Below are 20,481 nucleotides of genomic sequence, written 5' to 3'. Positions count from 1 at the left end.
ACATATTTTCGATATTTCTCTTTTTTTAATTTCCTTCCCGTATGCAAATTAGTTTATACGTCATCGAGCATAAGCAACCAATAGCTGCTCTCCTTACTGAAGAGTGAGCACCGCTGTTTGTTAGCGGGACCTATCTGCCAAGTCATGGCGTCCGGCAGTACGGGCACCAGGGTGTCCTGTGGAAGAGATTTAAATTGCGTGCCGGAGGTCGCCGACACATTGGCAGCGGTCGCCAAACTCGGGTGAGAAAGAGCGTGCAAAACTGTCCAACTTTAGGAGGGGAACGTGGGAATGTGACGACGGAACACACGCTGCCTTGCTAAGCTAGCCGGCGAGCATCCAGCACGTGGCTTCGTTTTCGAACGATACAAATGTGCCGATTTGATATTTCATTTTTTAAAAAAAAGTTTTGCTTCTTGACAGGTTTGACTTCGTGTGCATGCCCCTCTTCCACCCGAGGTTCAGGAGGGAGTTTGAGCTGGATCCCGCTAAATCTCGACCCGGTGCCCATACACGGTCCGACCTGCTGCTGTGTGGACGAGGTCAGAACTTATGTCCCGTCCTTACATTTAGTCAGTGATATTGTATATGTTTGTTTCGTCTGTGTCTATACTATGCAAACGTCTTAGGGCAGGGGGGTCAAACTCATCTTAGATCGGGGGTACAGTAAAGCACCAGTTCCATTGGCAGCAAAACGGGCCCAGAGCGTAATACTACCACCACCATGATTGTCGGCAGGTATGGTGTTCCTGGGGTTAAAGGCCTCACCTTTTCTCTTCCAAACATATTGCTGGGAATTGTGGCCAAACATCTAAATTTATATTTCATATGACCACAGAACTTTCCTCCAGAAGGTCTTCTCTTTGTCCATGTGGTGTCAGATGAAACAAAACAAACTTTTCCTCCTCCTTCTGTTGACTATTTGTTTCATACGGTGTTGATGTGGAAATGGTTGCCTGGGCATTTTGTTGGTGTGGCACCGAACGGAGATGTTGACATGCGGAGTTTCAAGCACTCTTCATTCTCTAGCGGGTGACTTTTCAAATGATGCTACATATTAGCAGTAATGCTACTTTTTGTAGCAACGCTTTTGCCCCACACTTGACAAATTACGTTTGTCCGTTCGACATCTTCCCGCTTGAAGCCAAACCACCGCCGGACGATGGAGCCCCTGCTGTCTTTCTTGGGAATTAATTCTTCCTTCATTTGTTACCAGATTCGCACCTTCTTTCTCTCGCATTACCACTCGCACCACAGCTAGTGTTACCCATGCCGCTACCTCTCTGCTCCGCGAGGGCGTATGTAAGAAGGTGCGCTTGTTTAAGTCTCTGTGAGAAGGAGAGACAAGAAAGAGTGAGAAGAGCCTGGGCAAATTAAGGCCACATGCGGCCCGTTGAGTTTTTCAATCTGGCCTGCCAGACATTCCCAAATAATTTTTTTTAGATCTTTAAGATTGGAAGTGTAGCTGCCATTATGATGTGCAGTGATGTTTTCTAATGACCGTAAGTCTTCAACTATACAAAGTATTTCAATGGTTGGAATCTGCGCTTATGGATGATATACAAGTTACTATGGTAATCTAATTAGTTACCAGGGTTTCCCACACATTCATTTATTTGTGGCGGCCCGCCACGAAAAAATTACGTCCGCCACAAATTAAATAAAAAAAAAACACTATTTTTATTTTTTTTATTTTTTTTGTCCTCTCAGGCAAATCATATAGTTGATGTAGATGCCCATATCGGCTGTTCAGATTTACTTTACAAAAGAGAAGTGTAGGATACTTCTCTTGTTGCCTTATTTGTATTTGACTTTATTAAATGTATTTATATTAGAAACACAACATGTGTATATAACAAAGGGTGCAAAGTCTGCAGGCAGTAGGAAACACATGGTTAAGTGTAGGGAGTAAAACTGATGGCAGTCTAAAGTTCAAGATTTTTGGAGCTCTTTGTTCAGTGGATCAGATGTTTGATGAAGCTCTGTGTTTCACTTTATGTTGCTGGTAAATAATATGGTTGTAGTAGTAGGCTAAAGTTAAATTATTTAGTATGCACTAATTAAAGGGGCAGAGCTTTGAGACATTTTAGCTTTTATATTTTTTATAAGATATATTTTTTGTAAGAACCACAATTAATAAATATATTTCAGTGAATAACTTATTGTTCAAATCTGTATATAAATATGTACATAAAGTGTTGTAATTATATTGTAAAATGAATGGATGGATGGACGTTTAAAACAAAACTGTTATTATTAATTAGTAAGTATACATTTTTTTTAGCCTTTTTAGAGAAAATCAAATTAGTAAATTTGTAAAAATGTAGTAAATTATGCAAATTACTCGATGATGTCATGGTGTCCACGCCCATAGCCACGCCCCCACCGCCACAGGTATCTTGGCAGTTTATGGGAAACACTGGTTACTATGGTAATCTAATTAGTTACTATGGTAATGTACGTCACAGCAGCTCAGAAGAGGCACCAAGCAGTGTGGGCGGGAAGCGTTTCCACAGACGCGGAAGGAGATTTTCACAACATAGTTCTAAAGCTTAGTGATATATAGAATATAAAGTACTTTATTGATCCCTGGGGGAAATTCAGCAAATATCAGATTGTAGGTGGGTTTATTTTGTACCCTTCGCGTTCATATCTCACGGTTTGTCGCATTTTTGTTGCGTTTCACTTGATTGTAAAATATGTCGATCGAAAGGGGGTGTGACATTCATATTTTGTCAATATTCAGTGTTTTATCGTTCATAGAAACATTTAAAATTCCATTACGTTTTTTAAGGCGGTCTGTCATAACCTTTTTAGCATTCAATCAGACATTATTGTGAGGTTTTGTATTGGTGTTCCTAAAAATAGATATACCGGCCCCCAGACACATTTTTTTTCTCTTAAATGTGGCCCCCGAGTGAAAATAATTGCCCAGGCCTGCTGTAGTGTATTGCCCGCAGCTAAAAGCAACTGCGTGAGAACGTATACTCGAACATCACGATATAGTCATTTTCTGTATCGCACAGAGACAAACCCGCGATATATCCAGTATATTGACATATCGCCCAGCCCTACTTCATTGTCACGTAAAATAATTTGTGAAAGAATGAAACGCAGCAGAGTCATGTCAAGATTTGCGCACGGGTCAATATTTGAGCGAGACCTTCCCGTATGGACGAGCCCTAAGACTGAGCATTTTTGTGTATGTAAATTAGAGCAAGTCATTCAAAGATAACAGCATGTCGTGTGTCTTATGTTCTCTTCTGTTAGACTGGAATACTCTTGTTGTTGGCAAGCAGTCACCATGGATCGACACGGATTCGGAAATCGAGACCGTACGCAGAAACTCTGAAGCAGTAAGTTGCAATGAGCTGGCAAAGATTGTTTTTTTTAATAATTAACCTCTATCTCTTATTTCATTCTCTCCAGGCTCTGGCACAGGAGCTCCACTTCTCTGCCTACTTGGGTGTGCCCGTCTTCATGATCCCTCTGAATGGACCTCATAAAGCCAACCTAGCACGTGTGTTGCTTAACCACATCCAGTCAGGACACCACACCACAAATGTGTGTAGAGAGTATCGGAAGAATCCACGACACTGGAAAAATGGCTGAACGTCCGCTACCCCCTTCTTTTTTTTTCTGTAGTTTTGGATTCGAGTTCCACTTCTGGCTCCTGAAGACATGCGGGAGGATCTGATCGAGAACGAGCCCATCAAGTGTGATGATGAGACAACTGTGGATGAGAAGACTTGGAACTGGTTGGTTAAAACGCCACTTCACCTTATCAACCTGCTATGTTTTCTTCTTCTAAACTTGGAATGGGACTTTATTGTCGTTGCACTTTAATAGTACAACCACATTAGTTTTTAGTACAACCTGTCCAAGAACAGACATGCAGTAGACCGGACAGGAGGAATGATGGGTTGCAACAAGGGCGGAAAGATTGGGGGGGGGGGGGGGGGGAGTCAAACTTGGGCGGTAGGAGGAGGAGAGAAAAAAAATTGAAACTGCATGGGGCTCAGTTTGAGACCAGTAAAAAAAACTTGAGCAAAGCCTATATTGCAACGTTAAGACAAGGCATGGCGCAGGTTGCTCGAACCTGAGCTTCTCCTCGAGAAGATCTGAATGAAATTAGTTTATTTCGGTCATATAATCAACCATTTTGTGTAGAGATGTCCGATAATGGCTTTTTTGCCGATATTCCGATATTGTCCAACTCTTAATTACAGATTCCGATATCAACCGATACCGATATATATACAGTCGAGGAATTAACACATTATTATGCCTAATTTTGTTGTGATGCCCCGCTGGATGCATTAAACCAGTGGTTCTCAAAAGGGGGTACGCATACCCCTGGGGGTACTTGAAGGTATGCCAAGGGGTATGTGAGATTTTTAAAAAATATTCTAAAAATAGCAACAATTCAAAAATCCTTTATAAATATATTTATTGAATAATACTTCTACAAAATAAAGAAATTCACTCATTTTGTTTTCTTGCCTGTACTTTTAGGTGGCACTCATTGAGAACGCTCTGTGACTACAACAAGAGGGTCTGTCTAGGTGAGAACATCCCACTATGATGCTACGGATTCATACACAAGAATTAAAATATATAACTTGCAAATCAACACTTTCCAATTTTATTCCAAAAGCCATTGAAGTTGGAGCGGACATGCCTTCAGAAACTGTGATCGACAAATGGCTTGGGGAGCCAATCAAAGCAGCCGTTCTTCCCACCAGCATCTTCTTGACCAACAAGAAGGGCTTCCCGGTTTTGTCCAAAGCTCACCAGCGAATAATTGTCCGACTTTTTAAGGTAGGGACAATGGTACAAAAAAACTTGGAACAGATTCACTTTTAAACGGTGTATACCGTTAAAAATATTCAGTCCGTTTTTTGTTGACATAGTTGAGAGCCAAAGCGGTAATTTTTATGAAAGATGGATTTGTTTATGTAGACATGGGTTATAGCTTTGTCAACATTATCGCTGAGTAGTGAGAAACGACAAAACTGTCGCGGTAAAAGATGCACAGAGTTTGTTTATTGAATGGATCCCCATTAGCTGACGCCAAGGCGACTGCTAGCCTTCCTGGGGTCCATATAGGAGCATACAAAATAAAAATACAAAGAATGCATGCATTACCAAACATTATACAAAGGAAAAATACAACATAAGATAAAAAAGCTAGTTAAACCCAGTATTAAAAATTCACGTCATGTGGGCAGCTGCAATAGGTGTATCTTCAAAGCTGCCTTGAATGACAATTTACTTTGTGAGAGATTAATGTGAGATGGCAACCCATTCCAGAATGATATACATCTATACATGACTGTATGTTTGAGGAGATTGGTCCTGGGAGCAGGAAGTGCCAAATAGCCTTTGTTGGCATTCCTAGTGTCATGAATATGTGTGTTAGTTGATTTTAAAAACTGTTTGTAAAAGTAATCTGGTGATTGATCTAACATGATAGTTCTAAAGAACATAAGGAGACTACAATGCATCTTTTGTTCAACAGACAACCAAGACACATGAATGCATAAATGAAATATTAGTGCGCAAAGAACATTTAAGTACCAGTCTAGCCGCTCTGTTCTGAACAAGTTGCAGTTTGTTCAGGTCAGACTTAGTCGTAGCGGACCATATTATAGGACAGTAGTAAAGATGACAGAAAACCAAGGACTGTATGAGTGACTTCCTGTTTAGTGCCAAGTAGGGATGTAACGATTAACCGTATTAATGATAACCGCAGTCAATTTTACGACTGTTAGTATTCCCGTTTTGAATTAATATTATTGAACCATGATTGATAGCTGCTCTTTGATCAACACACCGACGTCGGTCAGTGAACGTGAACACGAGACCCGTTAACGTCTTTCCTTATCAGGAAACGACATACCACGAGCTAAACCTGTATAAACACACCACTATAATATTCAATTGTGCACGTTGAAACTACAAGCTGTGTTCTCAGAAACGAGTGATCGATCTATACTCAGAAGAATAAGGTACAGGGTGTTTGTTTTGGGGTTTTTGACAACTTAAGACGAAACTTGTCTACAACAAAGTGAACTTGCATGACAGCCCATAAACCGGACGTGAAGCAAAAGGAAAACTCAATTTTGCCTTTATCAATAAATAAAAAAATCTAAAACTTTTACAAATTAAAATGGAAAAAAAAAATTACATTAATTTACATTATCGAAAAATGGCTCTTAAGACTCCAGAACAATATTTAATGTTTCTTCTCCCAAGACAGTGAATTGTGTGTCAATTTACTATAGCTATTTATTTTTAAATTAAAATTAAGTTAAAAGACTTCAGTTTGTGTATAAATAAATTATGAGTGAATTCAACAATCCGTGATATAACATTTCATATTGTTACATCCTTAGTGCAAAATAAGCTTTAAAATAAAAGCACGGCAGTATTGAACAGGATTCTAGATTGTTGGCCACCAAACAGGTTTGCACATGTACATAATCTTTATTGTTAAGATATACACTGACATGATCGCAGCAGCTGTTAGATAAGAGTATAAAACATTACAAAAAAACTAAATAATATAAATACATAAAAATGAAGCAAAATGATGTCAACATTCAATAATCCTTCATCGCCCATTTTCTTCTGTCCATGGCTTTAGTCACATGAACGTGGTAACGGTGCAGGCTAAGGCTAGTTTCTATTCGGCTCACGTCAACAACCGACACAAACCACTTCCACTCTAGTCCAAGTTGACCGAGTTGCGCACCCCAGAGTTCTGTTTTGTGATTCAACACCGTAGTGGTTTTAATTCAAATGTTCATCTTTCACAGTTGGAGGCACAATTCATCTTTACAGGCACAAGTCGCCACACTGACAAGGACTTCCGTTCGTATCTGCAATACCTGGAATACATCAGTCAGAACCGGCCCGCGCCGAATTCCTACGAGCTCTTCGCCAAAGGTTATGAAGACTACCTCCAGTCTCCGCTACAGGTACTGACTGACACATTCTGTTTGTCCTTATATCTATTATTCCTTATATTTCTTGTTTCATCTTCTTTTAAGCCCCTAATGGATAACCTGGAGTCGCAGACATACGAAGTGTTTGAGAAGGATCCTATTAAATATTCACAGTACCAACAGGTGTGTTCATTGATGCCACTAAAAGTCTGCTTTCCTCATGTTTTTCTGACACGTTTCCTAAAACTGTATTGTCTTGTGTCGACAGGCTGTGTATAAATGCCTGCTTGATCGAGTCCCAGAAGAACAGAAAGACACCAATGTTCAGTAAGTAAAGAGTTACTGAAAATGTTGACCACAATGGAGCCTACAGGGTGAACCGCAACCATTTTCTGTCTAGCCAATAATGACCTCCAGTTGGATTTTAACCCTTGTGTGGTGTTCGGGTCTGAGACTCATTGACTTTGGCTCATTTTCTGTGAAGAACATATATCAGAATACATATTTAATGACCACACACTATACACCCCTCTACACATTTCTATTACATATAAGATGTCCGGGGCTAATGGAAGTGTGGAAATTGATGTTCTGTGTAACACACACACACAGCAGGTCTAGACAGGAGGAGGACAGAGTGTAGGTACACAGAACATCAGAGGGTCAAATGTGCGAGAAAATGAGAGCAGACAGTGTTGACAAACAATGTTGCAACCTTGTGTGCAAACCGCAGGTGCAGAAACACAAAATACTTTTATGTTAAAATACTGAACAGATGTTTATTGGGATAAGGTAAACGATATTCGCTCGGCATTACATTTCTTGAAACCAGCAAACTTATACTAAAAACTAATTTATTGTTCTTAATGGAAAGGCAACAAGAAACATCTGTTCAGTATTTTAACATAAAAGTGTTTGATTGTGAGGCATTAAAAGCCACACAATGCAACGGGTCCATCAGACCCACAAACGCTGGCTGAGTAACAACAATATGAACATTACACAAGGGTTAAAACCTCTTTTTCCATAATGATCTCATATGAAACTGGATTAGTCTGTTCCAGAATCAAACTGTAGTAAAAACAAAAATTGATTTTTGAATGAATCGCCATTCTTATTTGTAACGATTCTTAATGGTAATCGAACATGGTTTGTCGTGATCACAATATGCAGGCGACAGCGTGCAGGTAAAAAGGTATCTATTGCTTAAACCAAAAATAAACAAAAGGCGAGTGCTGCTAAGAAAAGGCATGGAAGCTTAGGGAAGGCTATGCAAAACGAAACTCAAACTGAACTGATTGCAAAGTAAACAAAAACAGAATGCTGGACGACAGCAAAGACTCACAGCGTGTGGAGCAGACAGCGTCCACAAAGTACATCCGAACATGACACAACAACAATGTCCCCGCAAAGAAGGATAGCACAGTGTTTCCCATAAACTGCCAAGATACCTGTGGCGGTGGGGGCGTGGCTATGGGCGTGGTCACCATGATATCATCGAGTAATTTGCATGATTTACTACAATTATATGATTTTCTCTAAAAAGGCTCAAAAAATGTATACTTACTAATTAATAATAACAGTTTTGTTTTAAACGTCCATCCATCCATTTTACAATATAATTACAACACTTTATGTACATATTTATATACAGATTTGAACAATAAGTTATTCACTGAAATATATTTATTAATTGTGGTTCTTACAAAAAATATATCTTCTAAATTATAAAAGCTAAAATGTCTCTTAAAGCTCTGCCCCTTTAATTAGTGCATACTAAATAATTTAACTTTAGCCTACTACTACAACCATATTATTTACCAGCAACATAAAGTGAAACAGAGGCAGAGGTGTCCTGCCACAGTCAGAAACAAATAAACAGTAGTGGTGAAATACAAATATCTCTTTTGTAAAGTAAATCTGAACAGCCTATATGGGCATCTACATCAACTATATGATTTGCCTGAGAAGCTGGATAGGACAAAAAAAAACAAAAAAAAATCTATTTGTGGCGGATGTAATTCTTTCGTGGTGGGCCGCCACAAATGAAAGTGTGGGAAACACTGTAGCAACAACTTAAATAGTCTTGATTGCTAAAAAAAAAAACGGTGCGGGTAATAGCGCTCAAGGAAGACATGAAACTTCTACAGGAATATACCAACAAAACAGGAAAAGCCACCAAAATAGGAGCGCAAGACAAGAACTAAAACACTACACACGGGAAGACAGCAAAAAACTCCAAATAAGTCAGGGCGTGATGTGACCGTACACCTACTTTGAGACAAGAGCTATAGTCATGCATGCTTGGTTATGATTTGAATTCTTATCCAACACTTGCAAGAGCAACTTTTTATTGTCACATATCAGCCGATGAGTTTCATTTTTTAATGTTTTCTGCTGGTGGTGTGCCTTAGCTCAAAAAAGGTTGAAAACTAGAGATGTCCGATAATATCGGACTGCCGATATTATCGGCCGATAAATGCTTTAAAATGTAATTTCGGAAATTATTGGTATCGGTTTCAAAAAGTAAAATGTATGCCTTTTTAAAAGGCCGCTGTGTACACGGACGTAGGGAGAAGTACAGAGCGCCAATAAACCTTAAAGGCACTGCCTTTGCGTGCCCGGCCCAGTCACATGATATCTACGGCTTTTCACACACACAAGTGAATGCAAGGCACACTTGGTCAACAGCCATACAGGTCACACTGAGGGTAGCCGTATAAACAACTTTAACACTGTTACAAATATGCGCCACACTGTGAACCCACACCAAACAAGAATGACAAACACATTTCGGGAGAACACCCGCACCGTAACACAACATAAACACAACAGAACAAATACCCAGAACCCCTTGCAGCACTAACTCTTCCGGGACGCTACAATATACACCCCGTTACCCCTTACCCCCCAACCCCGCCCACCTCATGCTCTCTGTTGCTGCTGTTTTGAGGCATGTTAAAAAAAAAGAATGCACTTTGTGACTTCAATAATAAATATGGCAGTGCCATGTTGGCATTTTTTTTCCATAACTTGAGTGGATTTATTTTGGAAAACCTTGTTACATTGTTTAATGCATCCACCGGGGCATCACAACAAAATTAGGCATAATAATGTGTTCATTCCATGACTGTATATATCGGTATCGCTTGATATCGGAATCGTTAATTAAGAGTTTGACAATATCGTCAAAAAAGCCATCGGACATCTCCTATTGGTTATGATTTGAATTCTTATCCAAGAACAACTTTTTATTGTCAATATCAGCTGCTGAGTTTTATTTTTTTATGTTTTCTGCTGGTGGTGTGCCTCTGCATTTTATCAATGAAAAAAATGTGCCTTGGCTCAAAAAAGGTTGAAAAACACTGGAAAAGTTGAATCATTTTGAAACAAACATGGCTCAAAGGCGGCCCCCAGACCTCCGTCTTATTTTCAGTCTTTTTCATGAAGTTCAAATGACATGCCTGACCGTATGATCATACATTGCCACTGCTGCACCTGCAAGTACTAAAGCAAACTGCTGTGTGAAAGTCACCATAACGGATGTAGTTGTAACTCACATGGCCCGTGCCTTCTTGAAGAATAGTGTTGTGTTATCTGCTGGCAGAGTACTGATGGTGTTGGGGGCAGGCAGGGGTCCCCTGGTCAATGCCTCGCTGCGTGCTGCCAAGCAGGCGGACAGAAAGCTGAAAGTGTACGCTGTGGAGAAGAACCCCAATGCTGTTATCACGTGAGTGGCCTTCTAATCATTCTCATTCCCAGCTGTAAAACACTGTTGCATTTTTTTTGTGACTCGTAAACTAGTCTCTCCTGGATTTCGCAGGCTTTTTTTTGCGATTGTTGTTACGGCCTAAAATGCCTAAAAAAAAAATTTTAAACATTAAATTACCGTATTTTCCGCACCATAAGCCGCACCTAAAAACCACAATTTTTGTCAAAAGCAGACAGTGCGGCTAATAACCCGGTGCGCCTTATATATGGATTAATATTCATATTTATTTTCATAAGGTTTAGGTCTCGCAACTACGGTAAACAGTCGCCATCTTTTTTCCCCGTAAAAGAGGAAGCGCTTCTTCTTCTACGGTAAGCAACCGCCCCATAGAAGAGGAAGCGCTTCTTCTTCTACTGTAAGCAACCGCCAAGGTGAGCACCCGCCCCCGGAGAAGAAGAAGCTCGCGGATATTTAATTTCATTTGTTTTTCTGTAAAGACAACAAAATGTCTCCTACTAAGAGACACGCGTACAAGGTTCCACTGGCTTTTGATATTCATGTGAACCGCACTGTGGATACAACGGGAGCACGTACGGTGAATATTCGCACCACAGGGAATGAGAAGTCGTCCTACTGTGGTTCTAGCTTGCCATGCTAACGGCCAGAAACTTCCACCCACGGTGATATTCAAAAGGAAGACCTTGCCAAAAGAGAACTTTCCAGCCGGCGTCATCATAAAAGCTAACTCGAAGGGATGGATGGATGAAGAAAAGATGAGCGAGTGGTTGATAGACGTCTACGCGAAGACACCGGGTGACTTTTTTCACGCAGCGCCGTTCCTGTTGATCTATGACTGCATGCGCGTCCACATCACAGATGGTGTCAAAAAACAAGTGAAGCACACCGAAGAAGAATAATTCGAGGGATTTGTAGATGAGTAATAACTTCAGAAAGTGAGCTTTAAATGTTTATTTTGTGTGTTGTGTGACACTAACGTATGAGCAACGTTGAGTTATTGATGTTGCTATTGCTCTGCACTATTTTGAGTGTTACTATTTTTGTGATTGCACATTTGCACATTACATTTTGGGAGTGAACAGAGTTGTTAGAACGCTGGTTTGTAATATATTATTAAAGTTTGACTGACCTATCTGACTGTTTTGTTGACATTCCCTTTAGCGTAGCGTAGGTGCGGCTAATAGCACGGGGCGGCTAACAGGTAAACAAAGTTTTGAAATATGCCGTTCATTAAACGTGCGGCTAATAACACGGGGCGCCTTATGGTGCGGAAAATACGGTAACTTGCAAATTTAGCGATTTTTGTTGTTGTTGTTGTTGTTAAATTTGTTTGCTCCTTGTAACCTTAACCTCAAAAAGCACAGGATTGCAACACAAATTGTAAACACGTTTTACTCGTTTTATACCACACTTTTTAAAGTAGACCGTAGATTGCAGCAAAAGCACATATCTGGGGCCGTACTTATCAAGCTTCTTAGAGTGCCATTTTACACTTAAGTCCTGAGAATTTGCGAAATTTAGTCCTACTCTCAAACTTAAGAATAAAAGCTTTTTATCAACGTTCTTAAGACTAAGAATCACTCCTACTCTCCACGATATTTAAGAGACCTTCAGAGGTGTCTTAAGTGGTTAGGAGTTGCCAGCAGGGGACGGCACTGAGGCGAGAGAGACGTGCGCGAACGTTCAGGGAACGGAACAATGTTTGTTTGTTTTTTATGACGAGCAGCTGATCAAACGGTATCGTTTAGACAGAGCGGATATTATTTTTGTCACAGATTTAATACTTTTCGATTCTTTGTTGATTTCTGCATGTGGCTGCAGTGGGCTAGTATATATAGAGCCACCCACACCAGTTTCAAATTAGTTGCCTAATTAATGAATTGGAAAGAAAATGTTATGACAGTAGCGTATGTGTGTGGCCGTGAGGTGAGTGACGTCAGTGAGTGTGTGGGCGAGAGAAGAGAGGGAGCGGTAGCGTGAGTGCCGGCGGGGACTAGTTTGTTTTGTATTATTTTGTAGTTTATTGTCAAAATATACACTCCCATTGTCCACTTAAATATTTCCAAGATATTTCTTTATTCTTAGACAACGGATTCCCTTCCGTGATTGGTCATTTCTATGGACACAGAAATGACGTCACCTAAAATTCCGTTTACGGCACATAGTAATGTCGTAATTCAGCTCTGAGTGTGACACTTAAGATTCAGTCCTACACTTCGCTGAAAGTGTGAGTAAGACGCTTGATAACTAACTTTTAAGTGTATCTTTCAGCGAAGAATTTATTTACTCTTAAGTCAACTCTTAGCAGACTTCTTAGGAGTAATTCTAAGAAGCTTGATAAGTACGGCCCCTGGAGTTCATTGTCAAATTACTCTGTTTTGTTTATAAATAACAGCAATATTTATAATTACAGAAACATTTTGGTGGCATGTTGACTTCACTTTTGACTAGGGATGATACTCGAAACCGGTTGTTCGATAAGAAAAGAACCAAGTCCTCTGACTCGAATCCCTTTTTGAGACCACTATAGTAAAGAAAAAGAGTTGGTTCTTTATTCGAATCCCTGGGAACGAAACGAGTCCCGACCAGAAATGCCCCGTGAGACATCACAAGAAATGACGTCACGTAGCTCAGTCATTAGGCGCAGATAGGGAAAGCAGGAAAAACAATGGACGGGAAAAAGTGCTCCAAGGTGTAATAAAGTTCAAAACAAAAAGGTATAATCCAATGAATAACTTTACTGAGAGATTTGAGCAGGGTAAAAACACATGACCAACACTTTTACCACCAACCGGAAACATAGCAACCAGGCTAGCAACGCACCTCCTTTACGGCAGCTGTCGCAACGTTCTTAAAGCAACCGCAGCACATACATATATGACATCTCCCTTTTTTAACTTTTGTTTTTCTTTCCTTGTAAACAAAACAAAATCACACTGTATATGTGTTGTCTGTCTAATTATAAATAATGCAGACGAGGCGTGTTGCCTGAGTTCTTGACATTTACTTTCACAGCGTGCTCATAACCTCATTCTTAGCTGCCGGGTGACGATATGCAACAACACTTTTCGGGGCTACCGCGCATGCTCGTCACTCCCGTTGCATGCTGGGTAGTGTAGTTGTTATATTCCCTGGCTCATAACATCACATCTTTCCCCCTATAAAGAAACAATGTTAACTCAATAAAATGTATTTCTTTTTTTAGCTTTAACTTTTCATTTTTTAGCATTGTAACCACATTTGCAAACAACGTTTCTCTTCATAGAATTGTCTTTCAATAAAGAAATAAAGTGCAAAAATGTCAAAGCATCATAACAAACAGTTATGTCAAATAGCAGCAGAAGTGCACTTTTTGGAGAGCTGTATTATTTTCAGTTTTGTGCCCAAGGGACTGATTTTATTTAACACTATATTATTATTTATACACCTATAGTGATCACAGAGACAGGTTGTTTTTGTGTTACTGTATATATTTGTTTTTCTGAAAAATCCCACTTAATATACTTTGGGTAACAACAGTCAATATTTATTTATTTTATTTTATTTTTTTAGGGGGGTAACAGTCAATATTTATTTATTTCTTATATTTTCTTATATAATAAAAGTGAGCTTTTGTTCAACCAAATATTGTGTGTTTTTTTCCATACACAACAACCTATCTGGACTCGATAAGAGAATCGATAAGGAATCAGTTCGATAAGAGGATTCGATAATAATAATCGATAATTTCCTATCAAACATCATTCCTACTCTTGACAAGGACAAACATTAATTTATGTTGCAACACTTCTACCACCGCACATTAGGACCATTTGCGAACGGTTTAGAGCGATCTATAAAGGGAATTTTTGTTTATTTGGAACATGCATGCATGCATGCAACATTACATCACAATTTCCAGTTTCTCTATTCAACATGTTCAAAAAGGAGTAGGAAGAAGCAGAGCTTATTTAATCCTACCGCTTTTCCTTTACATAGCAGTTGCTAAAACTTTTGTTCACTTCCTGTTATCAATTTATTCACAATACATTCCATAACTAATACCGTTAAAAATAATTAGTGAAGTAAGTTATATTTCATATGGTGAGATAAAGAAGATTATCTCGAAAATGAATGGATGGATGGATGGACTAAATTCAGAATGTTTATCATGGTTCTTCTTCTTTGTACTTTGTAAACACTTTAAGTTTGAAGTGGATCATATTAGTACATTGTTTGATTTATTTGCCTTATCCATTCCATCATTTAATTCCACATACTGATATACTGAAGGTCTTTAGTGTTGTACGTGCGTACAAATGTTTTAAATTGCATTTTTCTTTAAGATTATAGTTCTCCTTTTGGTAAGAGATGATTACAGATCACGTAAAAGCTCTCTTTGCTCGGTCAGTTTTGTTGATGAGAACCTGTTAAGTGCCTTACCCTGGATAAATAAAGGTTAAATAAATATGTTACCCTTAAGGCTTGGCGCGGGAGACTGTAATGAAGTCTGGGCTCTGCAGTAGGAAGTCAATTGTGCCGTTTGAGTAATAGAGTTGATAAAGTAGAGGGTTGTACGGTATACCGGTACTAGTATAGTATTGCGGTACTAATGAATCAATAACAGTACTATACTCTGTTTGAAAAGTACCGGTTCGCCATATATAATTTTTTACAGGCATGACGTCACGTCGTGACATTGCTGGTTTACGAGCATAGGAGCATGTTTGGCAGTGCGCACACACAGAGTACTTACAAGCAGACAGTGTGTAGACAGAAAAGGGAGAACGGACGCATTTTGACTTAAAAATTAACGATAAAGGTGAAGTTAAGCACTGAAACACCCTCATCCGCAATCGGCACTGTGTTAGCTTCGTCTAAATCACTAATCCTCGCCTCCATGGCGACAAATAAAGTACATTTCTTACAAGTATCATTATCACTGCAGGACGAGGAATAGCTAAAATGCTACACTACACATTAGGAGGATACAATAGCTCACCGGCGTCACCGCTAACAAAAGCTAGCACTCCTGAATGTAAACAAACGCCATGGGTGGATCTACACCTGACATCCACTGTAATGATACGAAGTACAAGAGCGTATCTAGTCGATACTATTAGGATTACATCGATATTTTTTATCGTCAAATCTTTTCTTTTCTTTATTTGATTCATATTATATTCATGAACTCAGGAAATACGTCCCTGGACACATGAGAACTTAAACTATGACCAATGTATGATCCTGTAACTACTTGGTATCGGATCGATACCTTAATTTGTGGTATCCTCCAAAACTAATGTAAAGTATCAAAGAAGAGAAGAATAAGTGATTATTACATTTTAACAGAAGTGTAGATAGAACATGTTAACAGACAAAGTAAGCAGATATTAACAGTACCGTAAATGAACAAGTAGATTCATAATCAATTTTTACAGCTTGTCCTTTATAATGTAGACAATAATAGGTAGATAAATGACACAATATGTTACTGCATAGACTAATTAGGAGCCTTTGTTTGTTTACTTACTACTAAAAGACAAGTTGTCTAGTATGTTCACTATTTTATTTAAGGACTAAATTGCAATAATAAACATATGTTTCATGTACACTAAGATTTTTTTTGTTAAAATAAAGCCAATAATGCAATTTTTTGTGGTCCCCTTTATGTAGAAAAGTATCAAAATACATTTTGGTACCGGTACCAAAATATCGGTATATTATGATACAGTGTATGATTACATGTTGCTGTTCTTGCTTCAAATACACAAGAAAGCAACATAAATTCTGATTAGACAGTTGACCTGCATGCTTGAGGTCAGCTCGGAGACATTTGATTGGCAAAAATGATGCTAATTGGCCAAATATATTGCAAGGCAGTGCATGACAAGCGGGGATTTGTTGGTTTTGCTCGAAATCCTGGAGAATCCTGCAGGATGCTGGTAAACCAGTTGGTACTAAAGGCCTACTGAAATGAAATGTATTTTATTTAAACGGGGATAGCAGATCTATTCTATATGTCATACTTGATCATTTCGCGATATTGCCATATTTTTGCTGAAAGGATTTAGGAGAGAACGACGATAAAGATCGCAACTTTTGGTATCTGACAAAAAAAAGCCTTGCCCCTACCGGAAGTAGCGTGACGTAGTCAGTTCAATATTTCCGCAAAGTTCCCTATTGTTTACAGTGATGGCGGCCAGAAGTGAGAGCGATTCGGACCGAGAAAGCGACGATTTCCCCATTAATTTGAGCGAGGATGAAAGATTTGTGGATGAGGAAAGTGCAAGTGAAGGACTAGTGGGGAGTTGAAGCTATTCAGATAGGGAAGATGCTGTGAGAGGCGGGGGTGACCTGATATTCAGCTGGGAATGACTACAACAGTAAATAAACACAAGACATTTATATACTCTATTAGCCACAACACAACCAGCCCAAAGGACCGTTCACCTAACCCAAGGTTCATAAAGCTTATATATTTACCCAAAGTTATGTACATGACACGCACGTACGGGCAAGCAATCAAATGTTTGGAAGCGCGCGGGTGGGACCTGATATTCAGCTGGGAATGACTACAACAGTAAATAAACACAGGACATATATATACTCTATTAGCCACAACACAACCAGGCTTATATTTAATATGCCACAAATTAATCCCGCATAAAAACACCTAGGTGTTTGTTATGCTAGCTCCTAGCTCCCGTCCATACAACCCGCCAATACAATTCAAACACCTGCACAACACACACACTCACTCAGCCCAAAGGACCGTTCACCTAACCCAAGGTTCATAAAGCTTATATATTTACCCAAAGTTACGTACGTGACACGCACGTACGGGCAAGCGATCAAATGTTTGGAAGCGCAGCTGCGTACTCACGGTACCGCGTCTGCGTCTGTGTATCCAAATCAAAGTAATCCTGGTAAGGGTCTGTGTTGTCCCAGTTCTCTACAGGCGTCTGTGTATCGAAGTCAAAGTCCTCCTGGTAAGAGTCTCTGTTGTCCGAGTTCTTCGATCTTGACTGCATCTTTCGGGAATGTAAACAAGGAAACGCCGGCTGTGTTGTGTTGCTGACTTCCCTCGCAAAATACTCCGCTTCGCACCGACAACTTTCTTCTTTGCTTGCTCAGCTTCTTTCTCCATAATGCAATGAACAAATTGCAACAGATTCACCAACACAGATGTCCAGAATACTGTGGAATAATGAGATGAAAACAGAGCTATTTTGTATTGGCTTCAATGGGGGATCCATACCTCTGTTTCACTGGCTACGTCACGCGCATACGTCATCCTCCAAAGGAGTTTTCAACCGGAAGTTTAGCGGGAAATTTAAAATGTCACTTTATAAGTTAACCCGGCCGTATTGGCATGTGTTGCAATGTTAAGATTTCATCATTGATATATAAACTATCAGACTGCGTGGTCGGTAGTAGTGGCTTTCAGTAGGCCTTTAATGGTGCTATGCTGACATTTCCACAGGCTAGAAAACTGGCGCTTTGAGGAGTGGGGCGATCAGGTGTCCGTGGTGTCGTCCGACATGCGCAATTGGGTGGCTCCCGAGAAGGCGGACATCATTGTCAGCGAGCTGCTGGGATCCTTTGGTGACAATGAACTGTCACCAGAGTGCTTGGATGGAGCGCAGCACTTTCTCAAAGGTGATTTTTTTGCAGTTTCCTCTCGTCTTGCCGAAATTTATACAAATGTACAATTGCATCAGAATGAATAGTTGCATGAAAACATAATTTATTAGTTATTAATGCGTTTTTTATTGACCCTGCCAGAGGTATTTGTTTACTATGTGCTCTAATTGTGGTCATTTTATGAGTCAATTTAGTGATTAGTGTGAGATTAGCACATGAGATTTTTTAACATTGTTAAAATGTATATATTTTTTAAATTTTTTATTTTTTTGTCCTTTCCAGCTTCTCAGGCACATCATATAGTTGATGTAGATGCCCATATCGGCTGATTTACTTTACAAAAGAGAAGTGTAGGATACTTCTCTTGTTGCCTTATTTGTATTTAACTTTATTAAATGTATTTATATTATCATTTGGTGCAGCCGGGCCGGAGCAAGAGGGGATAGAAAGAGAAAAAAAAGGAAGACAGAGGGGGGGAATTGTGGGGACAAGAGGGGGATTAGACAGAGACAACAACAGCAAACACAACAATAACAACAATAGAGCAACATCAGCAAATACGACATGTACAAATATGATGGTTAAAGTGATAGCAAAAAAGTAGTTAGCGAAATAAATAATACAGAAATGACAATGAGCATATTACACTACAAATGGAGCAATACAAATACCAATAGAAATAATGCTATTGATAATGAACAATGCCAATAATTTACCTCTGTTATCAATAATACAATTGTTTAAATACAACAATACATATACGTAATGATAACTAGAGATATGAAAGAATGCGGAAAAATGGAGGGGAAGAAAGAGAAGCAACCTATATTAACCTTGTAGATTGTTATAGTAACAATAGGTTAAGCTTTGTCAGTGTGCCATGTGTTATACCCAGTTTACCCTAGGGCAACAACGTTAATATATGTATATTCTAAAACCTTCATTGTAGCCTGATTTAGCCATTCCTTTACCACTTTTGACGTGTGTTTGGGGTCATTGTCCTGTTGGAACACGCAACTGCGCCCAAGACCCAACCGCCGGGCTGATGATTTTAGCTTGTCCTGAAGAATTTGGAGGCAATCCTCCTTTTTCATTGTCCCATTTACTCTCTGTAAAAGTGGTAAAGGAATGGCTAAATCCGGCTAGGATGAAGGTTTTAGAAAGGCCTTTTCAAAGTCCTGACTTAAACGTGTGGACAATGCTGAAGAAACAAGTCCATGTCAGAAAACCAACACATTTAGCTGAACTGCACCAACTCAAGCAGAAGCTTGTGGATGGCTACCAAAAGCGCCTTATTGCAGTGCAACTTGCCAAGGGACATGTAAGCAAATATTAACATTGCTGTATGTATACTTTTGACCAAGTCACATTTTCAGTAGACCCATAATAAATTCATAAAAGAAATGTTAGAATAATTGTTTCTAAATGATCACAAAAGGGGGAGGACGGGAGCAAGATGAAGGTGTTTGTTTTCTCTCATGTATGGTAATCAACAAAAAGATATAGTTCTAACCCAAGGACTTCAAAGCGGAGAGATGGCAGGATCTGCCCAATTTCCAGACAAACTCTTTTTGAACTATTTTATGGACCTCTTTTTGAACTATTTTACGAACCCTTTTTGAACGGACCTTTTCTGTGAATTGTTTACGACCTTTTCTGTGAACTTTTTGCGACCTTTTGTCCTTTGGAAACAGCGGTGGTCAAAAATTCAAGCAGAAGCTTGTGGATGGCTACCCTGCTATAGAGAATAACTCATCTCTCTTCCTATTGCGCACTCTTTACATACATTGCCTTTTGAAATGCTCGAGCTTTTCAAAGAAATCTAAGACAGTTTTGTTTGACCACTTGATTAGAAAATTTCCAATACAATAGTTTAAATAAGGATTTTTTTGTATTATTTCAGGCAAAATGATGCACTCTTAAAGTTATTTGTTGTAAGTTGATCTATGTCTTAAATGTTAACTGAGAGAAAATGTTTTGCAGAGGTGTACTTCTAACAATTTTATAGACAAAAGCTACTATTTACAGTCCTAATGGGGAGAAGGGGCGCAATGTTTTCTTCTAACTTGGGGGTACTTTTTATAGTCTCAATGGGTTCCCTACCCCTACAATAGATTAAAAAGACTGATGTCTGATGCTACGTTGTCTTATTCTCCGGCAGATCAGATGCGTATG

General features: G+C 39.3%; 1 protein-coding gene across 1 annotated transcript in view; it reads left to right on the top strand.

The window, feature by feature from the left end:
- The first annotated feature begins 78 nt into the window (after window positions 1–78).
- Window positions 79–20,481, top strand: part of LOC133665132 (protein arginine N-methyltransferase 5-like) — a 24,522-nt gene continuing 4,119 nt past the window's right edge. Inside the window, exons 1-12 of the mRNA XM_062070356.1 lie at window positions 79–242; window positions 424–542; window positions 3,271–3,356; window positions 3,430–3,564; window positions 3,646–3,758; window positions 4,516–4,565; window positions 4,658–4,821; window positions 6,822–6,983; window positions 7,056–7,133; window positions 7,219–7,277; window positions 10,558–10,680; window positions 18,146–18,321. Of these exons, the coding sequence (XP_061926340.1) occupies window positions 145–242; window positions 424–542; window positions 3,271–3,356; window positions 3,430–3,564; window positions 3,646–3,758; window positions 4,516–4,565; window positions 4,658–4,821; window positions 6,822–6,983; window positions 7,056–7,133; window positions 7,219–7,277; window positions 10,558–10,680; window positions 18,146–18,321 (1,363 nt within the window). The 5' untranslated portion in view covers window positions 79–144. The remainder of the gene's footprint in view (window positions 243–423; window positions 543–3,270; window positions 3,357–3,429; window positions 3,565–3,645; window positions 3,759–4,515; window positions 4,566–4,657; window positions 4,822–6,821; window positions 6,984–7,055; window positions 7,134–7,218; window positions 7,278–10,557; window positions 10,681–18,145; window positions 18,322–20,481) is intronic.

This window comes from Entelurus aequoreus, linkage group LG14 (assembly GCF_033978785.1).
Source record: "Entelurus aequoreus isolate RoL-2023_Sb linkage group LG14, RoL_Eaeq_v1.1, whole genome shotgun sequence".
Lineage (NCBI taxonomy): Eukaryota > Metazoa > Chordata > Actinopteri > Syngnathiformes > Syngnathidae > Entelurus > Entelurus aequoreus.
This window is presented reverse-complemented; position numbering and strand designations above follow the sequence as displayed.